At 40.0% G+C, this 21000-nt stretch overlaps 1 protein-coding gene and 1 pseudogene across 1 annotated transcript in view; one reads left to right on the forward strand and one right to left on the reverse strand.

Annotated features, from left to right (window-relative positions):
• Nucleotides 1–21000, reverse strand: part of PLD5 (phospholipase D family member 5) — a 456985-nt gene that overhangs the window by 106925 nt on the left and 329060 nt on the right. The window contains exon 5 of the mRNA XM_075540593.1: nucleotides 12534–12661. Within this exon, the coding sequence (XP_075396708.1) occupies nucleotides 12534–12661 (128 nt within the window). The remainder of the gene's footprint in view (nucleotides 1–12533; nucleotides 12662–21000) is intronic.
• Nucleotides 16377–17560, forward strand: LOC142429728 (lupus La protein homolog pseudogene; annotated as a pseudogene).

The following is a 21000-nucleotide window of genomic DNA, read 5'->3' on the forward strand; positions in this document are numbered from 1 at the left end:
TGAAGACAAATGGGTGCATAAGATAAAGTGGTGAAGAAAGCTGATGGTGTCTGACTATCAAATGATATAGCATCTGGGGTCTTAAAGGCTTGAAGGTAAACAAGCAGCCATCTAGCTCAGAAGCAACAAAGTCCACATGGAAGAAGCACACCAGCCTCTGTGATCACAAGGTGTCAAAGGGATCAGGTATCAGGCATCAAAAAACAAAACTCAAATCATTGTGAGAGGGGGAGTGCAGATTGGAGACCCAAGACCCATCTGTAAGCAACTGGACATACCCTTTCAGAAGGGTCGTGGGGAGGAGAAGAGCAAGTCAGAGTGCAGTGTAGCAACAATGAAACATACAACTTTCCTCTAGTTTCTAAATATTTCCTCTTCCCTTCCCCCCACTATCATGATCCTAAATCTGCCTTACAAATCTGGCTAGATCAGAGGATGTACCCTGGTACAGATAGGAACTGGAAACACAGGGAATCCAGGGCAGATGATTCCTTCAGGACCAGTGGTGAGAGTGGCGATATCGGGAGGGTGGAGGGCGAGTGGCGTAGAAAGGGGGAACCGATTACAAGGATCTACCTATAACCTCCTCCCTGGGGGACGGTCAACAGAATAGTAGGTGAAGGGAGACATCGGACAGTGTAAGATATGACAAAATACTAATTTATAAATTATCAGCAGTTCATGAGGGATGGGGATGTAGGGAGAGAAAGGAAAAATGAGAAGCTGATACCAAGGGCTCAAGTGGAAAGCAAATGATTTGAGAATGATGATGGCAACAGATGTACAAATGTGTTTTACATAATGGATGCATGTATGGATTGTCTTGGAAGTTGTATGATTATCCATTAAAATGATTTTAAAAAGACTGAGGCTAGCAGACTGGCTTAGAAAACAATCCATCAATCTGCTGCCTACAGGAGAAACATCCTAAGACTACAGACAAAAATAGGCTGAGAATCAAAGGCTGAAGAAAGGATTACCAAACAAACACCAGTTCCAAAAAGCAGGGGTTGCAGTCCTAATCTCAGAAAAAAAGATAGATCTCATAGTGCAAATCATAAAAAGAGATAAGGAGGGACCCTATATAATGCTCATGGGAATGGAAGACATAGAACCACTGAACATTTAAAACATATATTCCCTGAAGGAGAGACCTGCTGGATATATCAACCAAATGCTCCAAAAGATGAAAAAAAAATCATAGGCTCAACAATTGTAGTAGGTGATTTCAATACATGGCTCTCTGAGAAAGACAGATCACGGGGAAAGAAACTCAACAGGGAGGCTAGAGATTTCAACCCTACAATTAGACATTTTGACCTGATAGTTATTTACAGAGCTTTTCATCCAAATATAAACAAATTTGCATTCTTTTCAATCCCACATGGCACATATTCAAAGATAGACCACATGCTGGGGCATAAGGAGAATCTGCATAAATTTAAGCACATTGATAATATAAAGACCTCTCTCTCTGACCAATGTGCCATAAGGCTGGAAACCAACAAAAGGAAGATGAAGAAAACAAGAAAAAACAATTGGACGATGAGTAACTCTCTATTGCAAAAGGGGTGTGTACTGGCCAAGATAAGAGAAGAAATTATGAAATTTCTAGCCTTTACCTTAAATGTACCTGTTGTAAATTGAAGAAACTGAAATACTCCTTTGGACTTAAAGCTGGAATGTCCTAGCGTGAGAAAAACAGATGACTGCTCACCCAACATTGTGGGCTTAGAAATAATTTAACTTTGTTTCAAATCTCCTGTGTTCAAGATTGCCCAGTAACGGTCAATATAAGACAAACTTATATTTGCTATTTTTAATATTTTCTTTGCTTCTTGTGACATATCTTTTGCATGCATACTTTTGCTTCAGTGATTGAGCATTATAACATTTTTTGCTTTATATATCTTTCATTGCTTTCTTAGGCAGTGTCCAGTCACTCAACTTTTTAATGTACATAAGTGAAGATTCCATGCATGTTAGTCTTATAAGCTTTCCTGTCCATGCATTTCTCACTTGTATTGAAATTCTTTATCATTGGTTAGGTTAATGATGCTATCATTATAAATACCAGTGTCTCCGTCGGTTACCTATATTATTTCTGAAGAAGCTGATAAAGCTATCTCTAAAATGGACCAGGGAGGTTATATATCCTTTTGATCGATTAATAGATTTCGTGTTCACACTTAATTGTAAGCCTCATTTAAGAACAATTTATTCTTATGATTTGGCCCTGCTTGAGAGTTGCCCTCATGAAGTGATCACTGAAGATATGGGTGTTATAACGAAGAATGGTAAAGAAAGCATTTGGAGCTCATCTATCAGAAAAATAACACCTAGGTTTTAAAGGCTTGTCATAAAACAAGCAAACATCTAAGTGAGGCGTGTCAGCTAAGTCCACACCAGCCGATGTGATCTAAGGATTGTAAATAATAAAATCCAAGACTAGGGGAGAGAATTGTATCAGAGCTTAAATTTTGAGCACCCAGTTTGCAAAACACTGCCAATTACATTGAAAACCCAAAATCCACTCGCAAAGTTCCCATGTGGATTAAGTCTCTGGTACATTCCCTCAAACCATTGATCAGGGATGTGAATAGTTTTGTCCACAGTAGTTGTGTATTGAAAAATGGATTACTGTAACATGTTACCATTTGTTTTCTCTTTGACCCATTTTCAGCTTGTTCTAGTTTTTATTATTTTTCTACTTTCTTTTGGATTGAGGTTTATCTGTATTTTACTTTGTTGTTATTGTTTTTTCTCTGGTATGATCTTGATATGCTATCCAGTAAAGATAAATTTATAGAAACAGTAACTAGATTAATAACTCCTTAGGGTTATGACAGGGGAGGGTGCCAGGAAATGGAGAGCTAACAGTGGATACAAGAATGAGGAAAATGATATAAAATTTATTGTGGCAATGACAGCATACTCTTTTAAATATATTTAAGCCTTTGAATTATATTGTACATGAAATATATGTCACCAAAAAAGGTTAAAAAATGTAAGTGATTAAGTGTGGGGTCCACCCTATTCTGATTGATATGACCTCATCAAAATAACAAAGGGAATCTCTAAGCCCCATCTACAAACTTCATCATATTTACAGGTATAAAAAAAGGAAAAAACATTCCCTCTGTCCATAGTTGAGGGATGTGAATAGCATTGTTATCAGATTGAGAGGATTATAGTAGATATAGCCAGGTTAAAAATATAACATCTGATTTGAACCCCCTTTTGATCCATTGAAAAGTTATATCAATTAAAAATAAAAGTGAAGGGAAAATACATGTGGATTAAGCCTCCCGTGAATTCCGTCTAAACATAGACCAGGAATGTGAATAGTCTTACTATCATACAGAGTGCATTATGCGAATGTGAATTATGGTAGATGTAGTTAAGTAAACTTCAACATGTTATCATTTGATCTCACTTTTAACCCATTTTAAAGTTGTTTTAGTTTTTAATATTTTGTTTTCTTTTCAACTGGGCTTCTTCTCTAATTTATTTTGCTATTGTTATTAGTTTTTGGACTCTTGGCTTTTGTATGTTTCCTTGTATATGAAATTGGGGATTGGTGAATCTATAAAGAGACATTAACTGGATTATGGTTCCTTGGGGGCATAGCAGGGGATGTTGTGGGGGAAATGGGAGGCTATTAATAATGAGTTCAAGAAAGAAGAAAATGTTCTAAAATTGAAGATGGTAATTATTATATGATTCTTCTTGGGATGACTGTACTATTGAATTGTATATTTCGATTATATCTCAATATAACTATTTATAAACAAATAAAAACCGAACCCACTGCCATTGATTCGATTCTGATTCATAGTGACTGTATCTCAGGTGTCGGAGCCAGTAAATCTTTATGGGAGCAGCTAGCCTCATTTTTCTCACTGCCAGGGTTGTGTTAGCAATCCAGTGCTCACCTGATAGCACCCCCAGGGCTCTTAGTTACAGGTCTATGGGCCAGGATTTCATACTTATTTTGGGGGGATGTAATTAAGTTTATGAAACAATCATAATTTCATCCCTGTCACTTCCCTCTTTAAATATATATATTCTCTCTGTCTCCTTTCTCCTTCTGGCCAGCTAGAACCAGGACAAAGAATAAAGGAAACAATGGAAGGAATTCCTAGCACCAAAACAGGTGAAACACATTGTCTCTATCAATAGATTCCCAGCACAAAGGTAGGTGGAGGGCACAGAAGATATGTTTCAAAAGGGAAGAAATTCCCAACACTGGGGCAATAAAAGCTATTCATGAACTATGATGGCCAGGATGTGTATCCAACCCCCCACTAATGACTTAATTGGCCCACAGGGTGGCATGCCTGTGCTTGCATACAGCTAGGATCCTGGCCATGTTACAAGGACGCAGCATAAAATCGGGGTGTGCACATGGCATCTGGAAAGGAAAGGTACAATAAAGAATCCAGCTAATAACAGAAGATCCACCAAATAGCCAGCCAGTCCACTATTAGCCGTATGAAAATCTTAATTTTCCATCTAGCAGCTGCCCTCAGACTAGCTGAGGTGTTCATTCGCTGATGTAATCCTTTAATAAATTCATTCATTCCATTGGAACCTGGTCTTATCTCTCCTCTGAATTCCTTTTTCTTATTGTGACAAGCACAGAGCAAGGAGGGGCCTGAAATGTTGAGGCCCCTCTGAGTAACACCATCATTCATCCTGATCACTTATAGTGGGCATGCACAGCCCTTCCCAATGCACCCCAGTTAGACACTCTGCTGCTGTAAGCATTACTTAGAGATTTTCTACCACATCACACCGGTTCCCAGCTGCATGTATTTACTCACGCTGTTCCTTCCACCTATAATGCTTTTCCTTTGTACCTCACCCAGACAACTGGGTTCATCTAGCTCACTCCTCATGTAGGGCTCGGCTCAGATTCCATCTTCTCACTGTAGCATTTACTGCTTGGATCAGTCTATCAGAGTTTTCCTGATCCTAAGACCCACAGGGGCACGACATTTTTGTTTGGAATTGAGCATCACATATTGTGTAGTTGGCCCAGCTGGCATCTTCATGGTACAGTTAGGGTCAATTTAAAAAGTGTTCGAAAACTTTGATTTTCAAAATGGATCATAATTTTTTTGCATTTTTATGTAAATAGAAAACAACATCTATCATCATTAGTGTGGTTCTTTGAATATAGAAAATGTGAAGTAATGAGACTATGCCATACATGTTTGCAAATGATCTAGGTTTTGTGGTTGGGAGACCAAAACCCCAACCAAGCTCACTGCCATTGAGTCCCTTCTGACTCACGGTGACCCTACACGACGGAGAAGCACTGCCCCATTGGGTTTGTGAGACTTTAGTTCTTTTCAGGAACAGGCAGCCACACGTCTTTGGTGGATTCAAACCACTGACCTTGTGGTTAGCAGCTCAGTGTGTAGCCCATTACATCATCAGGACTCCTTGGTAAGCAGATAGAACCCTATAGTTATGTTTTGTGGTCATTTATTTTCCTTAAGGTAGCATGACATGGCGAAGAGAAGACTAGCAGGAGAACACAAGCCCGGACAGTAAAAATACTGACACAAAGGCGTGTGGGGCAGTGGGTGATCGACCTAGCACCTTCCACTACCTCTGTGTTTTCTTCTGTGAAATGCGGGTGGTAGAATGACGACTGGCCTGGATTTGCATTTGTGGAGGTAACGGGGCTTGTAGGGACACTGGATCCACAAAACGAAACTATGGAAAGAATTCCACGGTCGTTCTCCCACCCTCTCAGTCACAAAGCACAGAGGCTCTGAGGAGGCTGCAGTGAATTAACCCACTGAAATTTGTTAAACTCATAGTCTCCGTCTTATGTAGTTAAAATCTTTTTCTCAGGTAATGCTCATGATTAATTCACTGAAGCAAGATTGGTTGTCCTCTGAAGTGATTTCCCATTCCAAAATTAAGTGGCTCAGTGAATACATACACCTACCAGATGCCAGGATGAAGAATTCGTTCTCCTTGGCATCACAGGAGGCAATCTCAGGATGTTGCCTAGCTTTGTGACATCCCTGTTGTATTACCAGTGAGGTGATACACAGTCACTGGAAGGCCTCCTCTTACTGCTCCCATGCCTCTGCGTGTCAAGGGCAAACTGTTACATAAGTACCATTTAGTTCTGTTCAGGATCAAGGTAGGTGGTGCACACAGGTAACAGGCTTGACAGCTAACTGAAAAATTGGAGGCTTAAATCCACCAAGGAACATCTTGAGGAGCTCCGTAGAGCAGTGGTTATGTGTTGGCCTGTGATCCTCAAGGTCAGCAGTATGAAACCACCAGCCGGTCCATGGGAGAAAGATGGGGCCTTCTACTCCCATAAAGAGTTGCAGCCTCAGAAACCGACAGGGGCAGTTCTGCCCTGTCCTGTAGGGTCACCATGGACTGGAGCGCAGTGAGGGGCATCTTGAAAGGAAGACCCAGTAAGTCACCTCTGCGAAACCAGACATGCCACTCTTACACTTGAGGGATCACCATGAGTCAGAATTAACTTAATGGAAACTTAGGTTTGTTTGTTTAAGATTAAAATCCACGGCAGCTTGTCCTACTGTGGTGGCCACTCTACTACTATGCCAGCAGTATTTTAAATACCAGCGGGATCACCTGTGGTAGACAGATTTTCTGTGGAGCTTCTAGACTAAGACAAATTAGGAAGAAAGGATTTGGTGATCTACTCCTAAATATTAGCAAATGAAAACTTTATTAATCACATTAGAACAATGTACAATATAATATTAGAAGATAAGTCTCCTAGGTTGGACGGTAAAAATAGACTCAAGCATGCTTGTGATCCCAAAGATGGCATAGAACTAGGCAGGGCTTCATCTCTCCTACACGGAGTTGCCATATGTCAGGCTAACTCAATGACAGCTAAAGACAAGGTTAAAATACAAATTGACTGGTGCTGTTGGGTAAGCATTGGACTGCTAACCAGAAGGTTGCCAGTTCAAACCCGCCAGCTGCTTTGTAGAAGAAAGATGAGGCTCTCTGCTCCTATGAAGAGTTACAGCCTCAGAAACCCTGTACCGGGCCTTTGTGAGTCTGAATCAATTCCACGGCAGTGCTCATACCTCCCCCTATTTCTTCTACTTGTATTACAATATTTTTAACAATCTTCCTTCTCCACAGGTGCCAGATTCTCACCTTCAGTTCTAAGCTTTTTGTTAATTTAAGGGATTTTTTTGAAGAATTATATATGTAATTTTCTCTGAAAATATGATTTTCCTTACTGCTTTGTATATTCCAGTTTCATGTCTATAGAGCCCAGTGCGTTAAAGACTGAGGGTCCTTTTCCTCCCTCTTCACACACCGCTTACAGTCTTTTGTTGACTTTTCCAGCACTGTGTATTGCATTTCTTTAATGATGATTGTGGCTGTGTTCTCCTTATTCCCACTGGAACCCCTGTGTCCATGAATTCTAGGGAGCACCCTGATCCCTCAGAGGGAGGAAGGAACATAGATGGAGACACATATGTATACCTCCTAGTCTTTCCAATTCAACCCAGCAGCAGAGTGTACAGAACTCAAATACTGGGTAGTGATACGGTGTTAGTATAGGACCACCATGTCCACCATGAAATGGCCAATGGAAAGCTGGTGGGTTTCTTGGTAAGTCATATTAGTAGAAAAAGAGAAGAAATCTATAGGTTAGCATCACAGTAAAATCATGAAAGAAAATAATTTTTCAAAAATATAAATTATTTTAAAAATCACTGACAGTGAAATAAGAGTAGTGGTTTAGAATTAAACTTATTGGTTTTAAATCATAGTTTTAACACTTCCTAGGAAGGGGTATTGGGGTTGGTTACATATGTGGTGTATATTAGCTTCTTGTTTTGTAAAATTAGGTGATAATAGTAATATTATTGCAAGATTATTGTGAGAATTAATTAAATTCATACTCTTTAACTCATTTGAGGAATGCATAACTGAAAAACTCAAACTCATTGCTGTCAAATGAATTTTTACTCATCATGGCAGGGTAGGACTGGCCCTGTGGGTTTCTGAGACACTAACTCTTTACAAGAGTAGAAAGCCTTGTCTTTATCTTGTGGAGGTTGAACTTTCATACGTGTACTAATTATTTCTGCCTACACCAAACTCCTTTTCACTGAAAATCTGACCTAATGCATGGGATTTGTTGTGCAATGTTCTAGTTCACACTAAACTCTTTGTTATTAGGTACCAGGCGCCATTGAGTCAGTTTTAATTCATATAAACCCTATGTTCAATAGATTGAAACATTGCCCTGTCCAATGCCATCTTCACAATTGCTGTTTGAGCCCATTGTTGCAACCAATGTACTAATCCATCTCCTTGAAAGTCTTCCTCTTTTTCCTTGACCCTAAACTTTACCAAACATAATTTCCTTCTCCAGGGATTGCTCCCTCCTGATAACTGGTCCAAAGAATGTAAGACAAAGTCTCCCTCTTCTTGCATCTCAGGAGCATTCTGAACACACTCCAAGGCACATTAGTTTGTTTTTTAGGCAATACACGGGACTGGAAATAATTCTTCAGCAACACGAGATTCAAATGTGTTCATTCTTATTTGGTCTTCCTTATTGATTTTCTCGCTTTCACATGCATATGAAGCGATGGAAAATATGAAGGCTTGGGTTGAAAACCATCAAACCAGACCCACTGTCATCAAGTTGCGTCTGATTCTTTGGGGTCTCAGAGGGTAGAGCTGCCCTTTAGGGTTTCCAAGGCTGTGCATCTTTATGGGAGCAGAAGGCCTCATCTTCCTCCCAAGGCGCTGGTGGGTTTGAACTGGTGACCTGGTGTTTCACAGCCCATTGTATAACCCACTGTGCCACTAAGGCACACCCATTCCTTAACATGGCATCTTTGCTCCTTAACACTTTAAATAAATATTGTGTGACATATTTACTTTGGTCTCTGGCTGCTGCTTCCATGAGTGTGGGGGATGTAGGACTATAGTCTCAGGAGACACTAAAATCAATTGGGATGAAAGACTCCACAAAGACAATGTCCTACATCCTAATTTGGTCTGAAGTGACTGGGGTCTTAAGAGCTTTGAATGGCCATCTAAGGTGCAACTATTTCTCGCTCCCCATCCACAGCAATGGAGAGCAAAAAGCATGGAAATAATTAGTCCAGGGGACCATACAAACATCACCTTCCACTATTAATTACTCTGAAAGGGAGTGCATGACAAAGTTCTGGGTAAAGTGGGAGAATTTTGTAACAAAATTCAAAATCAGAAAAAAATATCAGGCTTATTTCTCTGGTAGAGACCGGGACTTCAGAGTTGATGGCTCCTAGTCAATCTTCAGATCTGAAACTGAAGTCACTTCCAGGGCTCAATTTTCAGTTAAACAATTACACTAAGGAGATATGCATTCCCTAGAACAAATAATCGTCAGAAGGGTGGCATTTACCCAAGATTGGGAAAGGAGGAGTGGAATGGAAAACACGGGAAGAAGCAGCATGCATGATTGTGCAGAATATAATAAAAGACAAGGAAAAAAAAAAGAGTATGCAATGGCTACAGTCTGGATCTCACTAACTTTTATATGTATACCTGACATACCATCAGAGATGTGGCATACAGGATCAAAATTTATATTTTTCACATTAGAATTAATATTGGGAGAAATTGGCTTTAAAGATACCAAGGGCTCAAGTAGAAAGAAAATATTTTGAAAATGATGATGGCTGGAAGAAGCACACCAGCCTGTGAGGTGTGGAAGGGATCAGGTATCAGGTATCAGGCATCAGGCATCAAAGAACAAAAAATCATATCATTGAGAATGAGGGGGATTTCAGATTGGGCACCCAAGGCCCATCTGTAGGCAACTGGACATCCCCTTGCAGAGGGGTTGCGGGGAGGAGACGAGCCTGTCAGGGTGAAGTGTAGCAATGATGAAACACACAACTTTCCTCTAGTTCTTAAATATTTCCTCCCTCCCATCACTCCCACTATCATGACTCCAATTCTACCTTACAAATCTAGATAGAACAGAGGATGTACACTGGTACAAATAGGAACTGGAAACACAGGGAATCCAGGACAGATGATCCCTTCAGGACCGGTGGTGAGAGTGGTGATACTGGGAGAGTGGAGAGAGGGTGGGATGGACGTGGGGGGCAGCGGGTGGGTGGGGAACCGATTACAAGAATCTACATATGACCTCCTCCCTGGGGGACAGACAACAGAAAAGTGGGTGAAGGGAGACATCAGACAGTGTAAGTTATGACAAAATAATAATTTATAAATTTTCAAGGGTTCACGAGGGAATGCGGAATGGGGAGGTAGGGGAAAATGAGGAGCTGATACCAGGGCTCAAGTAGAAAACAAATGTTTTGAGAATGATGAGGGCAACATATGTACAAATATACTTGACACAATGGATGTATATATGGATTGTGATAAGAGTTGTAAGAGCCCCCAATAAAATGATTAAAAAGAAGAAAAGAAAATGATGATGGCAACATATGTACAAATGTGCTTGTTACAATTGATGTATGGATTGTTCTAAGAGCTGTATGAGTTTTTAATAAAAAGATTCAATATTGAAACTCAATTATGGGCTCAAGTTTACTTATCTATAAAAATGGAGAACATAGTATTTTCCTTATGGAATCACAGGTTTAAATTTAATGAACCATTTAAATATCTTAGAATAGTGTTTGGCATTCAATATATCTTCATAATTATTATTCTGTTCAGAATCATTTTTATGCCTGTAGAAAGTGCTCAGTGAAGTAAATATAAATAATGCCACAATAGAAACTAAACCATACTTTCTCAACAATCAATCAAATCTTATTCTTAGAAAGGATCATGGGATCCCCCCCCCCCCAGTAATCCCTCTCCTTTGCAAGGTAGGAGGATGTCTCTTAAGCGACCAGATTACATCGACTATCTTTTACATATGAAATGAGAAATGAAACAAAGCCAAACTCACCTTGGAAAAGTTACTCGCCTCTATATTACCTACTCCATGAAGAGGGAAATAACTGGGCTTTTAGTAGTTAGTTTGTCTAGTGTTTTGCTTTTTCACCTAGGCATCTTTATCTACTTCAACAGGAAAAACAGGTAGCTTGTGAGAGTGTGGAGGCTGGTACTTGAGAAGGACAAAACGAAAGGAGAAGGAGAATCATGGACATACAGGAAGCAAGTGGTTAAATGTCTACAGCTAACAGTGCAACTGTGACGTCAGCTCTTTTCCTCCAATGTGGCTTTGTCTTTCGCGATAGGCTGACAGTCAGAGGTCTAGCTGCATATCAATGATTTTCTTTCCCAGATGCCAGCAAATATAAATGCATTGTAACTCTCTTGATTATTTCCATGATGTCAAAGCAAAAAGAAGGGCCTGGGAGTTGCAGCAGTTAAAAGCTTGACGGCTATCTGAAAGGTCAGTGGTTTGAATCCATCAACTGCTCTGACAGAGAAAGATGTGGCAGTCTGCTTGGAAACCCTTTGGGGCAGTTGTCCACTGTACTGTAGGGTAACTATAGCAGTCGATTCCAATTTGACTCAGTGACAATGAATATATATATTTATGTTAAAAGAGGAATCCCTGAGTAGTGCAAGTGTTGAAGCATTTAGCTACAGACTGGAAGTTGTTCAAGTCTTCTACCCAGATGCCTTGATCAAACTAGTGATCAACTTCTGAAACATTATGTTCAGAAAACCGTAAGGGGCAGGTTCTACTCTGAAACATGTGGGGTTGCCACATGAGATGGAGTTGAGTCTCAGGCAACTGGATTTTTGGTTCATTGTTAAAAGACCTTCTGCTAAGCTGCAGTGAATGCTCTGTAGTATGTATCCTTGGTTGGTCAGTCTTCTTGTGCACCAAACGGTCAGGTACTTCTTGCCATTGGTTGCTCATCTTCCCAGTGATTTTGTAATGTGTTGTGGACTATCTCTGGCACAAATAAATATTTGAGAATTGTAAGGTTTTCCAAATATATTGCCAAGTCTTTGAAGGAAAATTTTGCAAAGAGAAAGACAGCAACAGCTTTATTCCATTTATTAAAAAGATAATTCCAATGATTAGTATTCTACAACATAATCTCCTCTCCTAAACTTAGATATTCCTTTGTCTTGTAGATTACATGATACCCTGCAAATTGAGGTTTGTACGGTACTCCATGATTAGTTGAAAGGTTGGTAGTTTAAACCCCTACAGAGGCACTTTGGAAGGCAGGTCTACCAGCTGGTTTCTAAAAACCCAATACACAGTTTTACTCAACACACGTGGAGCTGCCACGAGTCAGAACTGACTCCAAAGTAACCCATTGATGTACACTCCCCATAAACCTGCTCTGAAGAATTTGGGAGAGAAACAATGGTAAGACGATTCTGCTAAAGAATAGTTAAGCATATTACATTCCAAAAAATGATGTTGCCTTTTGAAAGTGCACAGTTAAACATAATAAATGCTATATTCCACCCACCCCAGCCAGGGAGAGATGCTTGAATACTTTATAGAAATAGTATTTTTGATGGTTTATATAATGTGAAAAGATTACCTGTCCCAGTGATCTCCAGTCTAAACTGGCGCTGCCGATGTACACGTGCTGCTTATCAACAATCCAGAAAGAAGACTGGAGCCGGCCTTTGTTATAAGCAGTCATGTTCATGTATGTCACTTCAGCTCCTAGGAGTTCAAGAGAATACTGGTCAACCTGTGTTTCAAAGTCCAGAGCTTGTCATCAATTATCTAGCAGAAATACTCATAGCTTTTTGTTCATTGTAAGAGGATTTAAGTGAAGCCAATTTTTTTTATTAGTTCAGTGGACAGAAAACACTCAAATAGTCGTTTTGTTCCCAGAAAGAAAAGAACAAAAATGAAATGAAGTAGTTCCCTATGTGCATACAGAGGAGGCTCTCTGCACATTTATAAGAGCACAACTTTTCAACTCCAATCTCTATTCTAGTCCTGCGTCCATTGCTACATGGGTGGCTACATAGACACATGTTGTTGCTGTTGTTGAGTCAGTTACAATCATGGCAACTCGCTGTGTGCAGAGTAGAACGGAGTTCTGTAGGGTTTCCAAGCTTGAGATTTTTTTTAGAAGCTGATCCCCCAGGCCTGTCATGGGAGGCGCCCTTAAGTGCATTTGAATCCTTAACCTTTGGACTAGTAGTAGAGTGCTTAACTGTCTGCACCACTCATGAACCCATATTATTTGTGTTTATTGTGGGATGTTTTCATATAAATTCATACGAAATTCAAAGATCAGTCTTGTTTAGTATTACAGCTCCCCCTCAACAAGATATTGGCATTCTTCACTAACCCTTTTGAAATCCATCAGCGGCATGCCTGGATGGTGTAAACAGTTCACACACTCAGCTACTCAATGGGAAAAATGGACGTTTAGTCTACCCAGTGACACTTCAAAATAAAGACCTGGAGGAATACATCCCCCCAGATCCATCATTGAAAACCCCATGCCACAATCAGGGGGCCATGTAGCTAAGAAACAACAAAGCCCGCAAGGAAGAAGCACACCAGCCTACCTCGACACGAACCCTGAAGACAAAGTGGGTGCATGGGCAAGTGCAGTGAAGAAAGCTGATGGTGTCTGGTTGTCAAAATATATAGAATCTGGGGCACCATAGGCTGGAAGATAAACAAGGGGCCATCGAACTGAAAAACAACAAAGCCCACATGGAAAATGCACACCAGCCTGTGAGATGACAAGGCATCAAAGGGATCAGGCATCAGGCATCAAAGAAAAAAATCATAGCACTGTGAATGAGGGGGAGTGCAGAGTGGGAACCCAGGGTCCATCTGGGGGAAATTGGACATCCCCTTGCAGAAGGGCTGTCGGGAGGTGACAAGCCAGTCAGAGTGCAGTGTAGTAACAATGAAACATACAATTGTCCTCTAGTTCTTGAATGCTTCCTTGCCCCCACTATCATGATCCCGATTCTACCTTACATAACCGGCTGGACCAGGAGATGTACAGTGGCACGGATAGGAATTGGAAATATGGGGAATCCAGGACAGATGAGCCCCTCAGGAACAGTGGTGAGAGTGGCCATATCGGGAAGGTGGAGGGAGAGTGAGGGAGAGAGGGGAAACAGATGACAAGGTCTACATGTAATCTCCTCCCTGGAGGATGGACAGCGGAGAACTGGGTGAGGAAGACATTGGATGGTGTAAGATATGATAAAATAATAATTATTTATAAATTATCAAGGGTTCAGGGGGAGCGGGGAGCGGGGAAGGAGGGGGAAAATGCGGAACTGATACCAAGGGCTCAAGTAGAAAGCAGGTATTTTGAGAACAATGATGGCAACATATGTACGAATGTGCTGGACACACATGATGTATGTACGGATTGTGAAAAGAGTTGTATGAGCCCCTAATAAAATGATTAAAAAAGGAAAACGAAAACCCCACGCCACATCGTTCTCCTCCAAGCCACATGGCACCACCATGAGTCACAATGGACTCAACAGCACGTGGTTGGCCCTCTCACTTGCCTTTCCTTTCACTTTCCTTCTGTGCTGTTTACTTTGGTTTTGGTCTCTCCTTGGCCTTTATATATCTGATAGTTCTTATTTAAGTCTGATTATTCACCCTTATTAGAAAAGCAATTGCGAATGGTTCACTAGGTCACTCAGTAAAACCCACACCGCATTTTAAGAAATTAATTTGGTCAGTTGTTTCAAGCATGCTGCAGCTGTGTCAAGTTATTATGTATGACTGTTTCTAAATTACATATATAGTGAGCATATAGCCAACTCAGAACAAAGACATTTAAATAATTTTTTTCCTCAAAGGCCTATGCGCTTCAGAAGAACCGCCCGCTATGCATATATTTCAGAAGCTAAGTCATTTCGGTCTTCAGGGTGACAGGGACAAAGCAGACTCTGCAATATTAATGAAGATGTACTCCAGTGCCATGCTCCATTGCCAGAATCTTCACTGCCTACAGAATAAGTACTGTTTTATGCATAAGCATTAACCACTTGCTGTTGATTGAGCTCAGACTCTAAGTGACCCCATGTGTGAAGGGTAGAATTGTGCTCTATAAGGTTTATTTACAGTACCTGTTTGTTTTTTCAGAATAGACCATTAGGTCCTTATTCAGCGACCTCCCTGGGTGTTTTCAAACTTCCAACCCCTCTGTTAGCACTTGAGCACATTAACTATTTGCTTCCCCCGAGATTCATTGTTTATGTACAGGGTACACTGCAAGACATTGGTAAGGAAGAGTGATGTGAGCTATGAACTAAACCTTTCACTTGAGAACATGTAAACTATCCCTTGTAACATGATGAAATTAGAGGGTATGTTAGCTTTTCTCTGAGGTGAAACAGCAGCTTTGTTCTAGAATAAGGGCACATGCTTCTGAGCCCCTCATGGGTCATCCTGGCACCAAGAAATAGGTACAAATCCCTGAGGAGGAAAAGTTGGATAAAGCAGTCTGAAGCTCCCAAGTGGAGGGCACAAGGGCTATTCTGGAGGGCCCAACCTGTGTATATAGGTTGGTACCCCTAGACATAGCTGCCCATGGATGAAGAGTAGCATTTGTTTTTTGGACAATTCCACTATTCACTGCGTATGTGAACAGTATTAGGCTACTTTACTGGGAGTTTAGCCTAAAGGACATGATGTCAGAGACCGCAGACTGCTCTACCTGTCTGAGCCTCAGCAGCTACTGGTTGATCCTATCCTGCAACTGGAGTGACAGCTCCTCTTCATCTGTCACCAAAGAGCAAAATATGAAAAGTCTTCAAAAAAGTTCATGGAACGACAGAATTAAAAGCTAATCCAATTGTCAAATAAACTCATATTTCAGATGTTATGCTATGTCAAATTGGAGATAAAACACCAAAAGTCACATTGAAATTCAGGTGATTTAAAGTGTAACCAACCACCTGTGTGTCAATTTGTCGTGTTGCGTCAGTGTGTGTATGTTGTGATGTTGGGAGCTGAGCCACCACTGGTCGTTTAAATAGCAGCAAGTCGCTTATGATGGACAGCAGCACTTCCAGACGAGGGCAAATGGGAATAAAGGCCTGGCGATCTACTTCTGAGAATTAGTTAATGACTAGTTTAATTTTAGTTAATGACAACCCTACAAATCACAACAGGGCATTGTTTGAATAGGCTGGAAGATGAAAGTCTATGTTGGAAGGTACTCAAAATACACAGTGGTCTCAACAGTAGACTCACACCTAACAGTGATCTTGAAGATGCAGAAGGCTTGCCCAGCATTTTGTTGTCTTGTATGTATGATTGCCATGAAGTGGAGTAGGCTTGATGGCAAATCAAAGTATACTAATGTATAGCATTTTAAATGCTCAAGATCTTCTTGATTCCCGATTAAAGCAAGAGAGTGGGGCAAACAGCAAGGATGCACGGAGTCTCTGAAACATCAGGAAGGGAGAAGTCATGCCCCATCATTGGTCATCAAACTGAGTATTATTCTCATGATTTTTATTTGTCATGCAGATTTTTTTTGAAGAAACAGATCACACTGTATGAAGGGTGGGTAACTTTGGAGATGATGACAAAATTGAACAGGTTAAATTGTTTATCAACGGACACTAATGTTATGGTAGACACTGAAAAATTCAAAGGTAGACCTCATGGAAATACATGAGGATAAGACCAAAATAAATCTCCAAACAAACCACTCCTTAAAATGATCATCAGTTATAAACATGATGTAAAAAACCATCTGATTATATTAAAGACTTCCAAATGGATACAATCATAGATGACATAAAGGATTATTTGAAGACAAAAGTTAAATACTAAAGGCTCAAGTGAGAAGAACATTGCACAGAACATTTAAATAAAGGATCAGTATTTGATGTGCTTGAAAGCATTGAATCTGCTGAGTGTGTAGAGACTCCTGGTCAGAACTACAAAGACACATATTTGCTAATACTTTTCAAGGAAATTTACTTTGCAAGAAATAATGAGGAAAGAAAACAAAATAAAGTGAAAGCTAAATTATCAGCCAAACAAGAGTAATAAGATACACAGAATTTAGCAGAAGGTGTTGAAATGAAATCTCTAGAAGAAAAGGTGTATTAGTTACTGAAACTTTTAGGAAACCTAGATGATCAGAGCTGCTGTGAAGATTTACACATCTTTTCTTTTCATATTCTAAAGAAATAAAATGGATTGTCAGAGGAACAAAAGATGACGTAGCTCTATTTAAAGAAGAAGCTAAGAAAATACAGGATAAAGCTAGAGGTGCAAGGCACAAAGGATTACAATTAAGGCACAAAGGAGTGGCATGAGAAGTAGTAACAGCAGAGTTGAACAAGTGGCATTGAAAAAATCATGGAAGATCGATACGGATACCTGAACAAATAGAAGTCAAAAGGAAAGAGAAAGGGAAATGAAATTGTCCAGCCTGGGTCTGCCAAAGGAAATGTGCCAGTTCAGGGCAAGGGCTCGACGTGTGACGACGATGATGAATGCAGTAAACATGGCGCAGCTCCACCCGTGAACAACGCAAGAGAAGAAGCACAGAAGGACTTGTATCAAAACAACAGAAAATGGCCCACAAGACTAGTGGTTTAGTAAACTATAGCAAAATTAATTTTTATTAGGCTCTAATCTACTCTTGCCTTTGGTGATGTTGAAAAATAAAAATAAATCAGGTCCATGTCAATGTCCACCTGTAAGAAAAGAGATAAAAAAAGTGTGTCTTTTGTTGTGGTTTTTGTTGTCATTCAATGAGGATTTCATTATTTGAAAATGCTTCGAAGCTATACTCATAAATGGACCAAAAAGTAACATCATGATAAATAGAGAAAAGGTTGAAGTTGGCAAGAATTTTGTCTTATTTGGATCCACAATCAATGCTCGTGAAAGCAGCAGTCAAGAGATCAAAAGATTTATTGCATTAGGTAAATCTGCTGCACAAGGCGTCTCTAGAGTATTGAAGAAGACTAAGGTGTGGTATTTTCAAGCCATAGTATGCTCCATTGCATCGTATGCATGTGAAAGCTGGACACTGAATAAGGAAGACTGATGAAGACTAGCTGCATTGGAATTACGGTGGTGGCAAAGAATATTGAAAGTACCATGGACTGCTGAAAGGACAAGCTCATCTGTATTTGAAAAAGTAAGACCAGAGTGCTTCTTAGAGGCAAGGACGGCAAGACCTTGTCTTACATATTTTGTACAATTGTCCAGAGAGACCAATCCCTGGTGAAGGACATCACACTTGGTAAAGTGGAGGGTTGGTGAAAAAAGAGGAAGGTCTTCAGCAACAAGAGCAAAAGCCAGGCCACAAAGACCCTGAGGAGCCCCCAAAATAGATTTCATGATAGGAGGGGCAGTTCACAGAATCCCCCAGGACCAGTGGGGAGAAAGTCATAAAGGTCAGTGGACAGACCTGGAATTATCTCTGTTTTTTTGTTATTTCATTTCTTTTGCTTTTGTTTTGTCTCTGTTATTGTTGGTTTGCCTACCTATGTAAGATAGGCATGGGAAGCAAGCTCAAGGAGAAAGCAACAGGAGTGGCGGTTCTGGAGGGACTTGGGGGAGGAGGGGTTAGGCGAAGGGAGTGGTGAGCAAACAACACCATAGACAGGGGAACAACTAGGGAATTGAAATCAACAAAAAGGAGAATGTAGAGATTCTGGGGGTGTTGGAGCAACAGCAATCTAGCTGAGAGGAATTACTAAGGGGCAGAAGAAGGGCGAGCATGATGGTGCGAAAGGAGGAAGGTAAAAGGAAACAGAGGAAAGATCTAGGAAGCAAGGCTATGGATAGAGGTATAAACATAGGTGTGCACATTTGTAAATACATTAATACAAAAAATAGAGGTATCGGGGTATGCACATATATTTATATGGCAATACATTGAGGAAGTGGACAGACTGTGTGGCTTGCTTAAGCCCTCCCTCAACGAAAAAACATTTTGCTCTAACAATCTGACATTCTGTGAGGCTCACCCTCCTGGCAGGATGGCTGAAGAAAAAATCGGTACACAAACAAACATGATGAAGAAAGCTGATGGTGCCTGGCTATCAAAAGATATAGCTTCTGGGGTCTTAAAGGCTTGAAGTTAAACAAGCAGCCATCTAGCAGAGAATCAACCAGCCCATATGGAAGAAGCACACCAGCCTGTGCGATCACGAGGTGTCAGCGGATTGGGAAACAGGTCAGAAGACCCAAAACAAGCAAACAGGAAGGGGGAACTGATAGCAATGATGGACCCCAAACTACCCCCACCTCCCAGGGGACAAAAAAGCAGAACTATGGGGGAAGGGGGACAGCAGCTGGTATAAGATATACAAAAAAAATAATTTATCAAGGGATCACAAAGGTGGGAAGAGGGGAGGAAGGATAAAAAAGGAGCTGATACCAAGGGCTCAAATAGAAAGTAAATGTTTAGAAAATAATGATGGAAGCATATGTACAAATATGTTTGATATAGTTGATGTATTGATTATTATAAGAGTCCTCAATAAAATGATCTTTAAAAACACCAAAACATAATGCTGGGTTATCAGATGGTTCAAATGTCAGAAAGAAAGGTTTTTCACTAAATTATTACAAACTAAATTAGTATAAAGTTTAATAAAATATATGCAATATAAAAAGCTAAAGAAAGAAAATAGGCAAATGAACAAGGTGAGAAACAAACCTAGCGATGAGCATTTGTACTGTAGCAGTTAAAGGCAATACCTATCCTGAACAATGCGAGTGGGTCTACCTCACTCCCCTAGAAATGATATTCAGTGTTTCATCATTAAGCTACTGTTTTAGGGTTCTCTAGAGAAACAAAACCAGAATGTTAATAATTATATATATATATATTTATACAGATAGATAGATGTATAACATAAGAAATAAACAGTTAATTAATCTATAAAACAATACAAATGGCTCAGAGCAACTCACTCCCGTGAGACAGTTGTGAGTCACTGGCAGTCCTTCAAGTCTTGAGGGCTGCCAGGTAGTCCTCTGTAGAGCAATTCAGGCTATCTGGGCACAGGCAGCAAACAGCAAGGCAGGTCACCAACAGTCAGTCAGATGACAGGGTCCGACAGTCTCCAAGATATGTATATTCCAGTAGTGTGGCGAAGCAGGTGTTGAAGAAGCCTCAAATTACAGCAGCACAGTCCACAGGTTAGGTGTCCCACAGGTAGTGTAGCTTGCAAATGGAGGCACAGAACAAGCAAGGCAGCCACACTCTGGTCCGATGATCAAAGAGCAAGAGACAAGAAAGGCGAGGCTTGCCAAGCCATTTATCAATCTGCCCTTCAATTAATCCCACATGTGTTTATTGGCCAGGTTGACACAATAAACTAACTACCTCAGCCACCATTGCTTTGTATTGTGTCTGTGAACACTATATACTGTTAGCTTTTATGTGTTATTTGGTAGGTTATTTATTTGGGTCTAGAAATACTAAAAAATTTTCCCATATAAATTAGTGCTAATTGCTCATTTGATTTATACCATTTCAGCTTTAAAAATGTTTCATAGGCATGCTCTACTTTTGGATTGTAGGGAAACCTGTATCTTCTCATCTCTCTTCATTTATCTTCTGTTTTTCTCTGAAAACATACTATTTTTCTTAATTTATAGTTGGATGTGTGTGTGAGTTTAACCATATCAAATAGGTCCCTCAGTTTGTTACAATCTTCAGTATTTTACCTAGCAGAATGTATGCTTTCATATACTTTCCACATATGTTTGTGAATGAACTTTTCAGATTATCTTCATTGTGCTTAAAAAAGTACTAAAAATAGTTAAAAAGGTTTTGTAACTACACATTGCATTTAATTATGAAATCTTCAGTGTGTAACTTATTGCAATAATATTTCACACACTCAATTTACATTTACTTGATAGTATTTTAGAATTTTAATTGTCAATGAAGATCATATACATTTATAGGAAGTTGTTTCTTTAAATATTATAAAATATCTTTTAAAAGCTGGCTTGACTGTGGTTGTTAGGTGCTGCCAAGTCAATTCTCACTCATAGCAACCCGATGTGTA

This window comes from Tenrec ecaudatus, chromosome 1, assembly GCF_050624435.1.
Source record: "Tenrec ecaudatus isolate mTenEca1 chromosome 1, mTenEca1.hap1, whole genome shotgun sequence".
NCBI classification, from domain to species: domain Eukaryota; kingdom Metazoa; phylum Chordata; class Mammalia; order Afrosoricida; family Tenrecidae; genus Tenrec; species Tenrec ecaudatus.